Source organism: Amblyomma mixtum, chromosome 3, assembly GCF_055824585.1.
Source record: "Amblyomma mixtum isolate Tamu chromosome 3, ASM5582458v1, whole genome shotgun sequence".
NCBI lineage: Eukaryota > Metazoa > Arthropoda > Arachnida > Ixodida > Ixodidae > Amblyomma > Amblyomma mixtum.
In genome coordinates this window covers 202,936,449-202,953,343 of record NC_143014.1, presented here as the reverse complement: position 1 = coordinate 202,953,343, position 16,895 = coordinate 202,936,449, and the positions used below count along the sequence as shown (strand labels likewise).

Sequence of the window (16,895 nt, the reverse complement as noted above, 5' to 3'; positions counted from 1 at the left end):
ACCGATATCCTTCGGACGGCCGACAGAGGTCTGTTTCTGATGTTCTGTACGTCCGCTGAACATCCGCAAACAGCCGGTAGACGTCCGTCGGCCGTCCGAAAGGTGGCCATAGGTATACGGTTCGCCCGCCGACGGACGTCCAGTTGAGTATGTCCATTGGCGGATCTTTCTCGAATATTCGCATATATGGTGCATGCGTGCTTTATTCACTCCGCGCGATGCAATAAAACGAAAAACAATTTGATGCATAGCAGGCATATTTTATTGTGGTTGATGACACATCAGCAGAGCAATGGGCGATATTCGGAAAATTTCTTAAATGTGACTCTTCAAATGTGGCAAGCTTGGGACACACATCCGTAATCTTCCCACCCACAGGATTTCTGAAATAAAAAGAACGCGGCAAACATCAGTCATGTGAAACAAATGGTACAGTGCAGAAGCCCAAGTAAAAACATTGGAACCAATTAATAGAAGTGTTTAATGCTGCAAGTATAACAGACAATTCATTCATTCATTCATTCATTTATTGTACCCTTAAAGGCCCTTTTCGGGCATTACATAAGGGGGGGGGGAACAGTTGAAATACAAAGTAAAGAGAATAACAATGTTAATACAGTAAAATACAACACAATGCAATGCAAGAAGAATAAAAAACAAAAAAAAAACAAAAAGAACTGGAGTACACTAGGAAATGTTAAAATGCAGTTCTAATCAATACATGGTGGCGGATAGGCAAAAGGAAGGAATAGTAACAAGAAAAGTAAATGGTAAAAATCAAAGCATGCGGTTGTTTTTTCATTTGCTGTAATGTTCGATTAGTGCGTCTCGAAATTTACTAGCGTCACGCTTGTTTACAATGTGGTCTGGTAACTGGTTCCAATTTTCTATTGCTGTGGGTAGAAATGATTTATTGAAGGCGATTGTAGAACCATGTAAACGCTGAACACTCAGGGAATTGAAGAGGCGACGCGATGTTCTGATGGGAGGTAGGAGTAATGAGTCGCGGAGGTAAGGAAAGTTGTAATACAATTTGTGAAAAAAGCAAAGTCGTGAGATTTTTCGACGGTTCTCAAGTGGTAGAAGGTTGAGTGTTGATTTAATCCTGGTGATGCTGCAGTATCTGTCATAATTTGAGGTAATGTAACGTGCTGCGCGGTTCTGAATAGCTTCTAGGGTGTTAATTAAGTACGCCTGATGAGGGTTCCATATAGAAGATGCATATTCAAGTTTACTACGGATGAAGGTTTCATATGCTAATTTACGGACAGAAGGAGGAGCCAAGTATAACGATCGTCTGATGAAGCCGAGTGATTTGGATGAATTGGCTGCTAATTTCAAGATGTGATTGGACCAGGTTAAATTGCTGGAAATGGTGACTCCGAGGTATCGGTAGGATTGCACGTTTGTTAATGTGTTTGAAAGCAATGAATAAGCGTAAGTGAGGTTGGAATGTTTGCGAGACACTTGCATGTATTGGCATTTTGAGATGTTTAGCGACATAAGCCACTCAGAGCACCATCGTTCAATTATGTTCAAGTCGTTCTGGAGTAATAATTGGTCCCTGTTAGCAGCAATGCGGCGATAAAGAATGCAATCATCTGCAAAGAGGCGAATTGTGGAAGAAATACCAGAGGGAAGATCATTAATGAAGATGAGAAAGAGAAGAGGGCCAAGGACCGACCCTTGTGGTACACCAGACAGCACTTTAGTAGGACCTGAACAATGATTGTCTATAACCGTGTACTGAGAACGATCTATTAGAAAACAGTGTATCCATGCTACAATTAGAGGGTCAATGGACAGACCGGAAAGTTTAGACATGAGACGATGGTGGGGTACGCGATCGAAAGCCTTAGAAAAGTCTAAAAAAATGATGTCAGTTTGGAATGAAGAGTCTAGATTTAAGTGAAGATCAGTAGTCAATTCAAAAAGCTGAGTTTCGCAGGAGAGACCGGAGCGGAAACCATGCTGTTTAGTGAAAAAGAAAGAGTTATGATCGAGATGCGATGCGACTTGTGAGTATATTATGTGTTCGAGAAGTTTACAGGCAATGCATGTCAAGGAAATGGGGCGATAATTGGATGGGTCTGATCGGTTACCAGCCTTAAACACCGGCACAACTTTACTTATTTTCCAATCTTTAGGTAGTTCACCCGTTGATATAGACTGTTCAAAGATTACTTTCAGGAATTGACTGGAAATGTCCTTAGTACTTTTAAGTAATTTCGCGGGTATCCCATCAGGCCCAGGTGCGCTCGATGTTTTAAGATTTTCAATTAATTTTGTAATACCATCTGCTGTGATGCAAACTGGGGGCATCTGAGAAAAATTTGAATCTGGAAATGATGGTACGTTCAAAGGAGGTTCGTGGGTGAAAACTGATGAAAAATATGAATTCATGACGTCTGAACGGTGTTCAATGGGAACAGATGATCCATCTTGGTTGACCAAGGTGATGCTTTGTGAACGACTGGTGCTTGGTGTCAGTAAGGTCCAAAACTTCTTCGGGTTTGTGTGCATAATATTCATCAGGTCCTGGTGGAAGAATTTTTTTTAGTGCTCCGTAACAAACCTGTATATTGGTGAAGACATGTAAAGTATTTTTTCCATTTTGAAGGAAAATTCGAATTTTTGGCGTCACGGTAAAGGCGTTTTTTTCGTTGTGATAGTCTTCTTAGCGTGCTAGTGTACCACGGTCTTCGAGCATCACCACGTATACGAATGAGGGGAACGTACGTGTCAACGAGTGATAATAGTTTGTTTTTATAAAGTAGCCAGTTCTCATCCACTGTTCGACCACATGAAGATAATCGGAAGTGCGATAAGAACTGGCTCAGCTCGGTGTTGATCTTAGCGAAATCGGCTTTCTTGTAACTGCGGATGTATTTTATGGAAGGTTCACTGACGGGAATAGAAATCGAGAGATCGAAAAGCAACATTTTATGATCACTCAGGAAATCAACACATGACAATGACTGGATGAGTTCGGGATCTGATGCAAAGATAAGGTCAAGAATGTTTTTGCCACGGGTTGCTGTTTTAACTGTTTGGGTAAGGTTGAATGAGAGAGTCATATCAAGAAATTCGTTCGACTGATGAGAAGGTGCATGCAGTTGATTCCATTCAATGTCTGGGAAATTGAAATCCCCACAAACCACGTGTTCAGCGTTTGGAAAGAGGGAGTGCAAGTTCAAAAGGACACTGTTAAGCTCGTCAACAAAAGAGCGGTCACAATCAGGCGCGCGGTAGCAAGCAGTAATAATGACTGTAATTGCCGGTAGGGATATTCGTACACACATTATTTCGTGGCTGCAATTAAGTTTGACAGGAAATGAGGGTATACTAGATTTTATGAAAACAAGCACTCCGCCTCCCCTGCGCCCCTCCCTGTCAAGCCTATGAATGGTGAACACTTTGTCATCATGAAGTAGCTCGCGGTTTTCGATGTCGGAACTTAGCCATGATTCAGTAAAAATGGCGATGTCGGTATTGTTATCATGCAGGAGGGATTCTATGCCTTCTCTTTTCGATAAATAACTACGGATGTTTGCGAGCACTTTAACAAACACTTCAATAAGTATAAGGCAATAACAGCTCTCACTTTCCCACACCATATTTGACAATGTATCTGTTCTGTATTTGTTCTCATGGGTCTTAGGGCACTAACCTGCGCAGCACTGTACACGACTGTGTAGAGAAAGCCGCAAAGCTTCCGTTGAGAATTACTGCGAACTACACGTGCTTCCTATGGTCTGCCTTTCGCGCGTTGTCACTCTTTTTATGGGCACAGTGAACCTAGCGGTGCCTTAAAAATTAGCAAGATGCGAAAATATTTCTTCCCGCAACTTTGAAGCGGAGTGGGAATTAGCCGCGCGAGTTGAGGGCTCCCGAAAGTGTGAGAACAGCACACACTTGTGGAAGCCATCTCCTCGCGCTTACTGCTCCCACTGTCCTGTGAACGAATGTTATACGAGCATGCTGCATTGTCCTAGAAGCAAGTTCCAAGAAGTGTACTGGATACATACCTTCGAAGGCAATCACATGTGCACTAAGCCTTCTTTAAACCAAGGTCGACGCTGTACGGGATTCCGGTGTTCCAGAAGAGCTTCAGGCGCTTCCCGTATCTTTCGAATTGCTTAAGTTACATACTACTTTCGTCCACAGACCGAACAAAACCACACATTATAATAACAGAGCTATAAAGCTCTGCGCGACAACACGACGCGACAAATCAACAACAGCGCTACGGAGCCGTACTGATGGATTGGATTGGACTGACCGCGAACTGACATCTATGATGATGGTGATAGCAGAATGCACGGGAGTTTTGATACGAATGGTTTCAATGGCAAGTTTAGCTAGCAAAACAGTGGACATGTCGCACAACTCCACTAATTTGGAGTAGTTTTATAAATATAAAACTAGTCATTGAGTTCTTGCAAAATTCTGCAACACCTGCTTCTCCTCTTAGATGAATTTAGCTCGTTGGCTGCTCTTACACTGCAGGTAGGAGTAGAATCGCACCAATTTACTAACATCTTCTTGTCAAACCCTCCAACTGATGCAAATAAAACAGTATACATACACGAAAGACGCGAAGTTTCAGTGAAATAAAAAACGTCCATACTCATGGCCTGCGAAAATACTCGGCCTTACATCCTTCGAACGTACACCTCGTCTCTCATGCGGATATACAAAGGTGGACACTGTCCGTACGTCCGGCGGATGTACGAATACGGATATCCGAAATCGGATTCTGTTCGTACGTCCGATGGACGTCCGATCTCGGCAAAGGACGTCCGGATCTAGCTCGTACGTCCGACGGATATCTGTGGTTTCTTGGGATGTTTGACTATATCAAACAATTTGTGAATCAAAATTATAGAGGTCATAATTTTTTTCTTGTCATAAGCTTCTTGTTAACGTAACAAGAAGCGTTTAAGCAGCGGACTACTTTTTTGTCGTGGAGGAATTTTGTGCGCGAAGGCTGAATATGGGCGGAGCTTCACTGCAGACTTAGGGTGCGTTCCAATTCTCTAGACGTCCGACAAGACGTCTAGTGTGACGTCTAGGAAGCCGTCTACATGTCTACATATTGGAACGTGTCTACTTCACGCGCCACCTTGCGGCATATAAACTGAACCAACATTTGGGAATAGTTGCACTCCTATGCTCTTAAAAAATTCTTAATAAAACAAGTTAAAAACGCGCTGTTAGTAGTTTGCTAGTTCTTATTTTATTTTATTTTTTCTGCAATAATGGTGCGTTCATCGCTACCGCTTCAGCAGACGATCTCACCTGCATAGCAGACGATCTCACCCGCACGATTTCCTCTCGCTCGATTCACAAATATAATCGTAGGTCCACAAAGAAGGCTTTATTTGCCACCAGTTCCTATAAAAATCAACTTAACGGAATGACTGACACTTGAAAGATGGTGAGTCTCCGGGCTCCAGTGCCCGCCAAGAGCACGGCTCACTCAGCTCTGACTGCATCAACTGCTCCGCCATCTTTAGACAGGAAGTTAGCCTGCATCGATGTGGACTTCGGCGAAGCAGTCTTCTTGGACGGCTTCGTGAAAATTGGAACGAGTCTCAAAATGGCCGCTGTCCGGCAAGACGTCTAAGTAGACGTCTACCTGGGAGTATTGGAACGCACCCTTAAGTTGTATCCGACTATAGCACTGATCTCCACTAGGTGGCTGGATGCCGCATTCCCGCTTTCCGAGACGAGCGCGAGTGAAGCCACCGGAAGTTGGACCGCTTGTCCCGGAAGTCGGGTGTCTGCTGTGTATTTCAATGCAAAAAGTCGCGTCTTTAGCCCTTTCGTTCTCAGTTTTTTGCGTTGTTCTCGTGTAATGTCTGCTGTTATATGAAAAGAACAAGCAAGCTGAACGCGAGAAATGTGAGCATTGTGTGCAGAGCCCTGTAATTCTAGAGAAACCGAAGAAAACAGGCATGCAGGTCTCACCCTTCCTCGGCAAAGGGATACGTGCATTGAACACTATGTTCTTGCCTGGTTCCTGTCTTCCGAGCGTAAAGGAGAAGTTGTGGAATGATGATGAGGCTAGGTCTTCTTAAAACCGAATTTTCGTGCAGTAAAGAAAAGGCACAGCGCGAGAGGAACGACTGACAAGAAAGGCGAATGGTGCAGTGCGCGTGAGAAGCGCTGTTAGAAGTCAACTGCACCAAGCACCACGAATTAAAGACCATTCAGGCTTAACTTGCTACAACACGAAACAGTACATGACACGCTCCGTCGAAAAAGCAGTACCATACCTTTTGGAGGCGCTAATGTGAACCAACCGAACACCGTCGACACCTCACAAGATAGTAGCCTAGCCCTCGCTCCGGTTCGGTCTAAACTTAATTCGGTAAAATGGTCGCTGCAAAGTAAGCTGCCTGGTGAATGTTTCAACCTATTCTTTCTTATATTTATCCCCCATTGATAGCATAACTTGGGCTTGAGCGTGGGAACAAGCATCGCAGTAAAGAGCACAGTTGGCGAAGCTAGGCAAACGAGACGACACTGAGCCGAGTAAACGAGGCTCCATACTTGCTGTGCGTAGCGGCGTCCTGTCGTCTGCTAGTGTCGCCGGTGTCGCCCCATTGAAATGCAATGGGCCCTTATTTTTGAAACGTCCTTCTCGAAGACTGCGCTGGTCTCCTCGCTCAGTTGGCGGCGCAAAAGGTAGGCATTGTCATGGAAAAAGACGAGAACGGCGAAAAGACGAAATGCTAAGTGGGAAAACAAAACTGGAACTGAAAAACCGTGCTGAGCTCCGATTTCATGCACTGCCAAAGGCTGACTTCCGGGACAAGGCCGCTTACTTCCGGTGGCTTCACTTTCGGGCGCCCGATGCGGCATCCAGCTCCCCTAGTCATAGAGTTTCTTACTATTACCTAGAGGGAAAGCTGGCAAGCCGTCTATGGGAGTTTGCATGGAGACCCCACGTGACCACCTCAGCCACCATGGGCGCTCAAAGCATCATGGGGCGGTGAGCTACTTGTTGCGGAACTGTAACTTTTGGCCAAAAAATAATAAAAAATAAAGCTGTTTGATAGCTACAAACGTCCTAACATTCAATATCTTGTCTAATGATTGCAACAAACGAGCAGAAAAGAATTTAAGTGCAAAGTTTGCCCAAAATAAGAGGTGACTAGCTTTCCTATTGGCCAAGCGATGAACACTAAAAAAAATAATATTTCGTAATTAACAGGCGCACTTTTAAAAGTAAATATGTTTTCAAAAAAAAATGTTGTTGTTTAGAAACTTTAAGAGGTTTTTTAATGGCATTTTGGAAGAGTAAAACCTTTTATTGGCGTCGTGTGTCGTCGCGTCTTCACTACTATGGCTTTTGCACACTACGTTCGCGCGAAAGTCGTCTGCGCACACACGAACTACGTTTTCGGAATGAAACGCCTTAGTACTGCCACTCTGTGTTCCCGAAAAACTACGACTGTGCCGCAACAAGTAGCTCACCGCCCCATGATGCTTTGAGCGTCCATGTTGGCTGAAGTGCAGCGCCGCCAGCTTTCCCTCTAGGTAGTAGTAAGAAACTCTATGCCCCTAGTGGAGATCAGTGGACTATAGCAGACGACAACGAAAAGCGCGCCTTTTCCCAACAGCCCATGCTACAGCAGCGCCGCCGCATTTTCGACGCGCGCCGCGACACGCCAATGCATGGTGAGCGGCGGCGCCTGAACACACTATCCCATATTCTAGTACACCACCATTAAAGACGAGGCCGAATTAACGGTACTATAAAAAAAGATTCCAACCGAACTAAATTCATCGTGCTCCCTGAGCATATCGCATAATTTTTTAAGAATACACTCTGATCCTTGCATTCGCGTTCCCATTTTGTCGTAATTTGGATACAGGCTGAACAGACGCTGCAAACGCTACGCCAGAAGCGTCAGTGCCCGAAATGAGCACTTTTATTGATTATTCTGGCAACAAAACCTAGTTTCGCTTTCGATCCAATCCAATCTGAAGCCAGGCGCAGCCGATGGCAACTTCGTCATTTCTCTGGTAGTCTCTGCTGCATGTGTATCATCGACATCACGGGTGTGGGGGGCGTGCGTCACTTTCGTCTGTTGTTTGCTGGTGTGTTTGCTTGAGTTTGCAAGTTTAAATGCCACAATGTACGACGCCTACACTGCAATCCCAATACTCAAGAAACTGCCATTGAAGATCGAGTCCGTAGCGGCGCACGGTGACAAGCTGTATTTGGGCACGAAAGAAGGGCACTTGCTTGTTTACAGCGTTGTCGAGAAAGATAGCGCCGATGGTCCGAAGTTCGCCGTCATTCTGAAGTGCTCCAACAAATCATTTGCCAAGAAACCGATCACACAGCTGTGTGTCATTCCCGAGCTCTGCTTGCTCATCAGCTTGTCTGACGGCTCCGTGAGCGTGCATAACCTCAACCTCGAGCCCAACACGCCACCGATCGAATGCCCAGCTTTAGCCAAGTGCAAGGGATGCACATTGTTCGCTGTCAATGTGCAGGAAACGGAGACACTCACAGGCGAAGTGAAGATAACGCTCATGCTGTGCGCAGCCGTGAGGCGCAAACTAGAGCTTTTCTACTGGAAAAATAACACTTTCTGCGAGCACCCGCAAGGTTTGTGCGTTCCTGACACGCCGCGATCAATCGTATGGTGCGGCGACGAATCACTCCTCGTCGGATTCAGGTCTGAGTACTACATTCTAAAGTTATCTGGTGAAACGAAGCAGCTTTTTCCCACCGGAAAGCAGCCAGAGCCGCTCTGCGTGAAGCTGCAGGAAAACAGTTTCGCCCTTGGCAGAGACGACATGACTATCTTCGTAAACCGCGAGGGCCAGCCAACGCACAAATACGCGGTCAACTGGTCAGAAGCGCCTATCTCTCTCTGCTATGACTACCCGTACCTCATAAGCGCACAGTCGTTCGGTGTCGAGGTGAGGACAGTGGAACCCCGTCTCCTAATTCAAAAGGTGAACCTTCTAAAACCAAAGCTTATCGTGCCATGCAAGGAAGGCCAGCTTTTTGTAGTGGCGCCGGGTGGTGCAATCTGGTGCTTTGTGCGAACGCGCGTCCAAGACCAAATTCCGCAAGTGCTCAAGGACAAGTGCTTTGAATTGGCACTCAAATTGGCTGACCTGTCAGACCAGAGTGATGAGGAGCGAAACGCCAGCAAGCGTCACATACAAAACCTGCATGCGTTTGACCTTTTCTGCAAGAAAAAATTTGAAGAGTCTTTGACCATTTTTATGGACCTTGAGACGGATCCGTCGCATGTTATAGGTCTCTTCCCTGATCTTTTGCCTGAGGACTATCGCAACTCCATCTCCTATCCTGACCAGGCTCCTGATCTCAGAGATGCTGACTTAGAGGCTGGCCTCTATGCACTTGTCGACTACTTGGTCCATGTAAGGTGCAAGCTGCTTTCAGACAGCCAGCACGAACCGGCACTTACGGGCATAGTACAAGGGAGTAAGACAGTAAAGAGCAAGAAGCAGCTTCTCCAGATCATCGACACCACAATGCTCAAGTGCTACCTGGAGACCAATGTGGCACTGGTGGCCTCATTGCTACGCCTTCCGGACAACTTCTGCCATCTGGATGAGTGTGAACGTGCCCTCAAGAAACACCAGAAGCTTAGTGAGTTGATCATACTTTACCAGCAAAAAAACCAGCATGAAAAGGCTCTTGATCTTCTCATGAAAGAGGCTCACAAAGCAGATTCACCCCTGAAAGGTCATGAAAGGACGGTTGGCTATCTGCAGCACCTAGGCAGGAAGCACATGGAGCTCATACTACGCTACTCATTGTGGGTACTTGAAGAGCATCCCGAGGAAGGTCTCAAGATTTTTGTAGAAGACCAGCAAGAGAAGGAAGGTGAAGCCTTGCCTCGTGATGTGGTGCTTGAATTCCTCTCCAAAAAGGCCCCTCAGCTGGTTATACCGTACCTTGAGCATGTGATACACAGGTGGAGAGATCAGACTGAGATGTTCCACAACACACTTATTCACAAGTACATTGAATCTGTGCGCTCTTTGCTTGCCCAGAAGTGTCCCGTTGTGGACCCTGGCGAACCTGGTCCGGTGGGCAAGCTTCGCAAAGACCTTGTCCATTTCCTGGAGTCCTCTGACAGGTACACAGCCGAGAACTTCCCAACCCACCTGCTAAGTGATGGGCTCTTTGAAGAAGCTGCTGTGGTGATGGGCAAGCTTGGACGACACAGCGAGGCTCTTGAGGTCTACATCTACGTACTAAAGGACCCACTCAAGGCAGAGCATTATTGTGCATCACAGTATAGCCGTAATCCTGAGCGAAATCGTGACGTCTTTCTCATCCTGCTTCAGATGTACTTGCAACCTCCTGATGAAGGCTCAAGGGTGCTGGATTTGTGCAGACGCACTGCAGCTAGCATTGCAGGGTTGCCATACCCACTGACAGTAATGGAAGGCTGCCGTGAACAAAACCTGAGAGGTGCACTCAAAATCTTAATGGATCATGTCAAAGAGATTGACCCACTGCGTGCCCTGCAAATGTTGCCTGGAGATGTGCTAGTGTCTGACGTTCGAGATTTTTTGCGTGAGGTCTTAGACAAAGGCACAAAAGAGTTGCATGCTGCAGGTCTGCAGAGGTCGCTACTGTTTGCAGAACACTTGCAGGTGAAAGAGCGCTGTATACGTGTCAAGTCCCTGAAGATAACGCTAACAGAACTTGATGCATGCTGTGTGTGTCAGAAGAGAATAGGGAGGAGTGCCTTTGCTAGGTACCCAGATGGTGCAATTGTTCATTACTCATGCCGGGATGGATATGAGTTAAGGCTAGCGTCTTGAAGCAGTGTTTCACTTATTCCGAAAATTTGCTACCATTAAACCAGATCTACGACTCGCAGCAGCACCCTACACAAACAAACTGTCTGTGGTTGAGCAATGGGATATGTGGTGCTTGTGCGGACTTGTAAGGTGTGTGTAAAAATGCAAGAGTGAATGTTCCTGTGATATTTTATGCCTTCTTTGTAACCACGTGAAAGTGTACCAGTGTGGGCCTTGTTATGTTTTATGTGTGTGTAAAACTGTTATCTTTGGGACTACAAGATGCAAAGCACAAAGTAATATGAAGGTGTATTTTAGTTTGTGGCATAGTAAAAACAGAGGAGGTGTGCTGTTTGTAGTAGTTGCTTTTGTTATTTTTTGAGCAGCAGCCTGGTCGCTGTATGTGTTGAAGATGAATGAGCTGGCATGTACTAGTTACATAAAAGCTGTCGTTTGAACATGCAAGAAGTTGGTGACTTTTATTTGGGACAGCCCTGAAAACAAAGCCTCATGGCTAGTCTTTTATGAGTCTAGTGTTGTGACCTGTCGGTGCAAAAACTTCTCTTTTTGCCAAGTAACCTGTGACTTGTCCTGAAGTTTGCATGTTGCTTTGATGCGGAAAAAATATCTTGTTCCTCACAAGTGTGAGTGGCACAGAAAATTATAACTTCTCATGCACAGATCTGCTTCATGTCAGTTTCAAAGCCAGCAAACTATGCATCAAGCAGAGCTGTGCATGGTTTGTCTGATGCTACATTACTTGTTTCCTCGCTGCATGTCAAATGACCACTTTAGCTGCTGTTGTGATGAGAGTTACAAAGGTAATTTCTTTTCTCAAGCAAGTTACCAAAGTTTAGCATACTTGTTGCAGCAGCTCTGTTTACAAAAAGAAAATTTATGCTGAATTGTGATCTCTCTGCAGCCCAGTATTCTGGCACAGTAAAATGGGCAAATGCCAAGTACTAGTTATTACTATAAGGGCTTATCTGTAACCAGTGGCAGCACTGTTTTAGAGCAAGATACTTTAGTATGGTACAGTGCAGCTCAAAATGCTTGTACCAAACAGTGTTTCTGTTGTTCTTTGAGAAAGTCCTAATAGAGCTGCAAGCTAGCGAATGCTCACACCTTCCATGCTGCTTGAATAATCATGTTTATAGGAGTCATGAAAACTTTGTTGTAATGATGTTCATTAGAGTTATGAAAACTGGGCCAAAGGTTGCTGCTTGGAATAAGTTGAACATCAGCCATTTTGTGTGTTGGTCTGGGTTGGATTGTTTCTCTGGAGGGATGGAGGGCTTTGTTCTACTTTCAGCAGAAAAGTAGGCTTGCTCAAGGCATCACGACAGAATGAGTAGACAGGGCAGTAAATTGCTTACGAATTCGGCATTTCGGCAACAGTGCTGCAGGTCACGGCGATGCCAAAGGCTATGTGTGGTGGCTGATATCCTTAGGTAGCATGCATGGATAGCTTTCCCGTGAACTGCAAATGCCTCCAAACTAGCTTTACAACATTGGCTGTTGATAATATATTCCTAGAGAGGATTTTACATTTTTGTTCTGGAACCTTTTCTTTTATACTTCGTACCTTTTAAATTTTGTAATTTTTGTTCATTGAAACTTCAGATAAAGTAGAATTGCTACCCAGCACTTAATGGTATGCATCAGCGTGGCTAAAAGAGTATGGACACCAAACTTTGGTTGTGCCACCGCGATGGCTCAGTGGTTATAGTGCTCGGCTGCTGACCCAAAAGACGCGGGTTCGATCCTGGCCACGGCAATTGAATTTCGATGAAGGCGAAATGCTAGAGGCCTGCGTACTGTGCGATGTTGGTGCACGTTAAAGAACCCCAGGTGGTAGAAATTTCCGGAGCCCTCCACTATGGCGTCCCTCATAGCCCGAGTCGCTTTGGGACGTTAAACGCCATAAACCATAAACCAAACCAAATTTTGCTTGTGTGCTCTTTCTTTGCAGTGATGCATAAGACAAAAGTATACGTGGATCACCACTTGGTATTTGGCTACGGCCAGTAAATTTATTATTGAATTTTTTATGCACTTTCGGTTATAGTTGCAAGAACTCAATGATGGTTCATGCGATGTTCATGAGAGGCATAAAAAGACTGCTGTATAATCACTTCTTCTTCATTTGTTGTAGTTCTGATGCTTAACCCTTTAACCACCAAATTAATTTCTAAAATACACACCAAAATCACCCAATTCTTTTCACAATTTGTGCTGAAGATGACTTGCCAGGCCAAAAACACGTGCTAAAGGTCCAAAACTTGTTTCATGAAGAACTACGACCCTTTAATGTTGAAAATTGCAACCAACACCATTGCCAACCGTAACTCGTCTGGCAGTCCCATGACGAGAACAGGTCGGGCTTGGCAACTAAAGGGTCAAGTGTTCTGTTAGATTATAATGTAGTGCCAACTATCTTGCAGTTTCTTTATGTGTCATGCGACCTATAGTGGACTTTGACATCACAGCCATTGTTCAGCTGTGAAACTGAAACTGCATAAGAGAAGAAATTCAATAATAAATTTACAGGTTGTTGCGAACACCACATCCTCATTCATGTATACTTCTTATGTTCCCTGCATCATTACAAAGACGAAAACATGCTGCTCGAAATTCGGTGTCTGTACTCTTTTGTTTTCATATAGCTGTCGGCCATAGTTTATCAAACCTCATACTGCTAATACCACGCAAAGATTGCATTGCATGGTCATTAATCTTGTGCTCTGCCCTGAGAGACAAACTTGTCCTCAAAGTTTCCCTCTGCATATTAGAAATGAGACTCCTTTTAAGTGGCATGTTTTCTCAGAGCATGGTGCCCCAGGGAGAGAGATTATGCATAATCAGTACAGGGATTTGGCATATATTCTATGTTCCAACAAGAGGGCGGCGGTGTGGGAATGCATGCAGAAACAGCTCCTTATGTGCTTTTTAACAAAATTGGGAACATCAGAAGAATGGAAATTGGCACAGTAATTTATTTCTTGTTACCCATGGACCTAGGAATCTGGTTTTTTATTTTTTTTAGGCTTCTTATTGTGGAACAGGGCTGGCAGGGTATTCAGTATTGTAACTGAGCTGATGTGGGTTGGAGGTTGCCGTGGATGGGGATGCAATGATGAGAGGAAATTCAAATGTCTTTTCAACCTCACCTATGCTCTCTCAACCTATCTATGTACAGTTTGCATCATAGTTTGCAGCATCGTTCACTGCAAAAAAAAAAACTGTTCAGCCCTCGACACTTCAAGCTATCTTTTCTTCAGTTGTACACCTGTGTTTTTTTCATAGTGCAATGGTGGCATCGTACAAAATTTGATTCTCCTTGGTTTTTGCAGCCAGTAGGTTACAGGAAAACTTGACTGAGATGCCACCTTGTGCAGGGATGGTTGCTGCACAGCAGGGCAGTGTCAGAGGAGGTGGCAAACCAGTGTCCAAAGCAGTGATGCTGCAGCTGTACGTTACAAGCAGAGCAATGACAAACATGGTGATGCAAGCATTCCGTGCTCTGCACTTGAAAAAAATAGTTGAAAAGACGTCTTTGCCACCTTGTACTGACTGCCAACACTTCCTGCAAATATCAGTGCCCCTTTATTACCAATTTGCTATAGGGTCCAACTGTTGCCCTAATGAAACGACTGGAGCAGTTCCACTCGTTACTTTCACTTATCTGTGTATATATATATTTTTTTGTGAAAACTGTATCAGAGACAAATGCAGAATGGGGCAGTGCTGCGACCATACATGAAACGCACTTGTAGTGTGCAAAGCCTTGTAAAGTTTTCATGAAAAAATTACACCACACAAGGAAGGGCAAGAACGGCAGTGTAGCTTCGCTTATTTTTATCTGTACAAAGTGATGCTAAAAAAAACCAGTGCTGCTTGAAATTGATCCTGCTGCCGTGCAATATTATTTCTTTTTTAACTGCCCACACTAATTTATGCGGACACAAGTGCCTTGAAACTTGTGTCAAAGGCAAAGCAGCTTCTTGCTTTGCTGGTGCAGCTCGACTCTGCTAGGTGCTTTACATTTTTTTTTTTTTTCAGCCTTACCCTTGTACACATTTCATTTTAGCCAGAAATAGCTTTGTTCCCATCTTTGAAATCTCTTTACAAAGCTAAATTTTAAGAAGCAAATGGCTTTAAAGACTTCACTCACAGCTAAGAACTAGTAAATGACAGCCACCTGGCACCCGGTGACCTTGTTTACCTCTAGCGTGTGTATCAGATTATGATCAGACAAGGTATGGAAAAGTATTTCAGTGCATCTTTATTGAAACATTCTAATGGTTTAGTTTGCTTCAGTGGCTAGAGTGCACATTTAATCCACATACCACAGATGGCTACTCCATGCACAGATGTTTTTGCCGGCCGCCGCGGTGGCTCAGTGGTTATGACACTTGGCTGCTGACCCAAAAGACGGGGGTTCGATCTTGGCCGCTGCAATCGAATTTCGATGGAGGCGAAATTCTAGAGGCCCGTGCACTGTGCAATGTCAGTGCACGTTAAAGAACCCCAAGTGTTCGAAATTTCCAAAGCCCTTTCACTACGGCGTCCCTCATAGCCTGAGTCGCTTTGGGACGTTAAACCCCAATAAACCAAATGTTTTTGCTGTAAAAGAAAATTCAGTCAGCTACGTCCAAACAAAAAAAACTACCTGCACTAACACTATTGCTAGTACTAATTAAGAAGCCTAAAAGTCAGAATGGTGGGCTGTCAGGATGCCAAACAGTTTGAACTACTTTGTATGGATGGCATGGCTTTGAATGTAGCAATCGACAGCCTCCTGTAAAGCATTCCAATGAACTCTACTGATGCTTGTTGCATATGGTCTAACGACCTGCTAAGTCAAAGCATTGCAAGCTTTTTAGCCACTATACTTCAATTCTGTGTAAGACTTCGAAAGCTGTGGACCATGTTAGAATGTTGTTTTTGTTCTTCAGTCCACTCACTTGTGCCTGTTTTTGTAAAAACACTGATGTGCGTCTTCGACTGTCTGGAGCCAAAATCTTTATGTGTGTAAATACAGCTGTCGTTCAGGTGACTATTTAATGCAGGGTGTGCCTATCTTATGCAGTGGCCTCAGAAAATTTCACTGGGTGCTGTGTGCAAATGTTGTTTATAAAACCTCACAAAATAAAAACAGAAAACGCTGTGGGTTCAGAAAGTTACTGTGCAAGGATGAAAATGCATCAGAAGTCTTTAGTCTACAATTGTATGACAACAGTGTACAAATTCACAAGGTTGGCGTGAATAAAGTTGTGGACACAGATCCAAGACCCTCAGTCCGCTGGCCAGCCTTTCAACGAGAGGACTTGTAAGTCTAGGTTCTTTCTCCCTGCGTTACAGCAAAACCTCGTTGATACGTGCCCGGTTCATACGATTATCCCCTGGTTCAAAGTCATCAGCAATAAAAATAACCTATGAAGTTATCCATCTGGTTAATACATTCCGCGCGCCGCCGTGGTGGCTCAGTGGTTATGGTGCTTGGCTGCTGACCTGAAAAACGCGGGTTTGATCCCGCGGCGGCGGCAGTCGAATTTCGATGGAAGCGAAATTCTGGAGACCCGTATACTGTGCGATGTCAGCGCACGTTAAAGAACCCCAGGTGGCCGAAATTTCCGGAACCCTTCACTACGGCGTCCCTCATACATTCCCGGATAATGCCGTTTCCCGGCAGATACGTGCACAGTTTCACCAAATACTCAATGTATGATACGTTTAGCAGCATTCTGAATGTGAGCAAACACACGAGCGGGGCTAATGTGAAACCACGCAACATTGGCAAAAGCCCAGCCGCAGCCAGTTCGCCAGGAAAGCTTCCCTGCAGTGCATACATGCACTGCAGTGAAGCATCTAAAAAACAAAAAAAAAACCGACGGTTACGACGAACAGATCTCGGTTATTTTAGCCTTTCCCGTCACCAACCTTGTCATGTTGCGATTTCTTTCACACTAAGGACAACGGGACAACGCATACATCGAGAGATGTCAACAAGCACCATATTAACACCTCTTCAAATCTTGTGCCAGCAAGCATTAACTGGCCTTTAAAGGAAGTGGCAG

At 44.7% G+C, this 16,895-nt stretch overlaps 1 protein-coding gene across 1 annotated transcript; it reads left to right on the top strand.

The window, feature by feature from the left end:
- Positions 1-8,018: 8,018 nt before the first annotated feature.
- LOC149353329 (vam6/Vps39-like protein) lies at positions 8,019-15,987 on the top strand. Its single transcript, XM_089582490.1, has one exon. The coding sequence runs from the start codon at positions 8,149-8,151 to the stop codon at positions 10,834-10,836; it is 2,688 nt and encodes an 895-aa protein (XP_089438616.1). The 5' UTR covers positions 8,019-8,148; the 3' UTR covers positions 10,837-15,987.
- Positions 15,988-16,895: the final 908 nt, after the last annotated feature.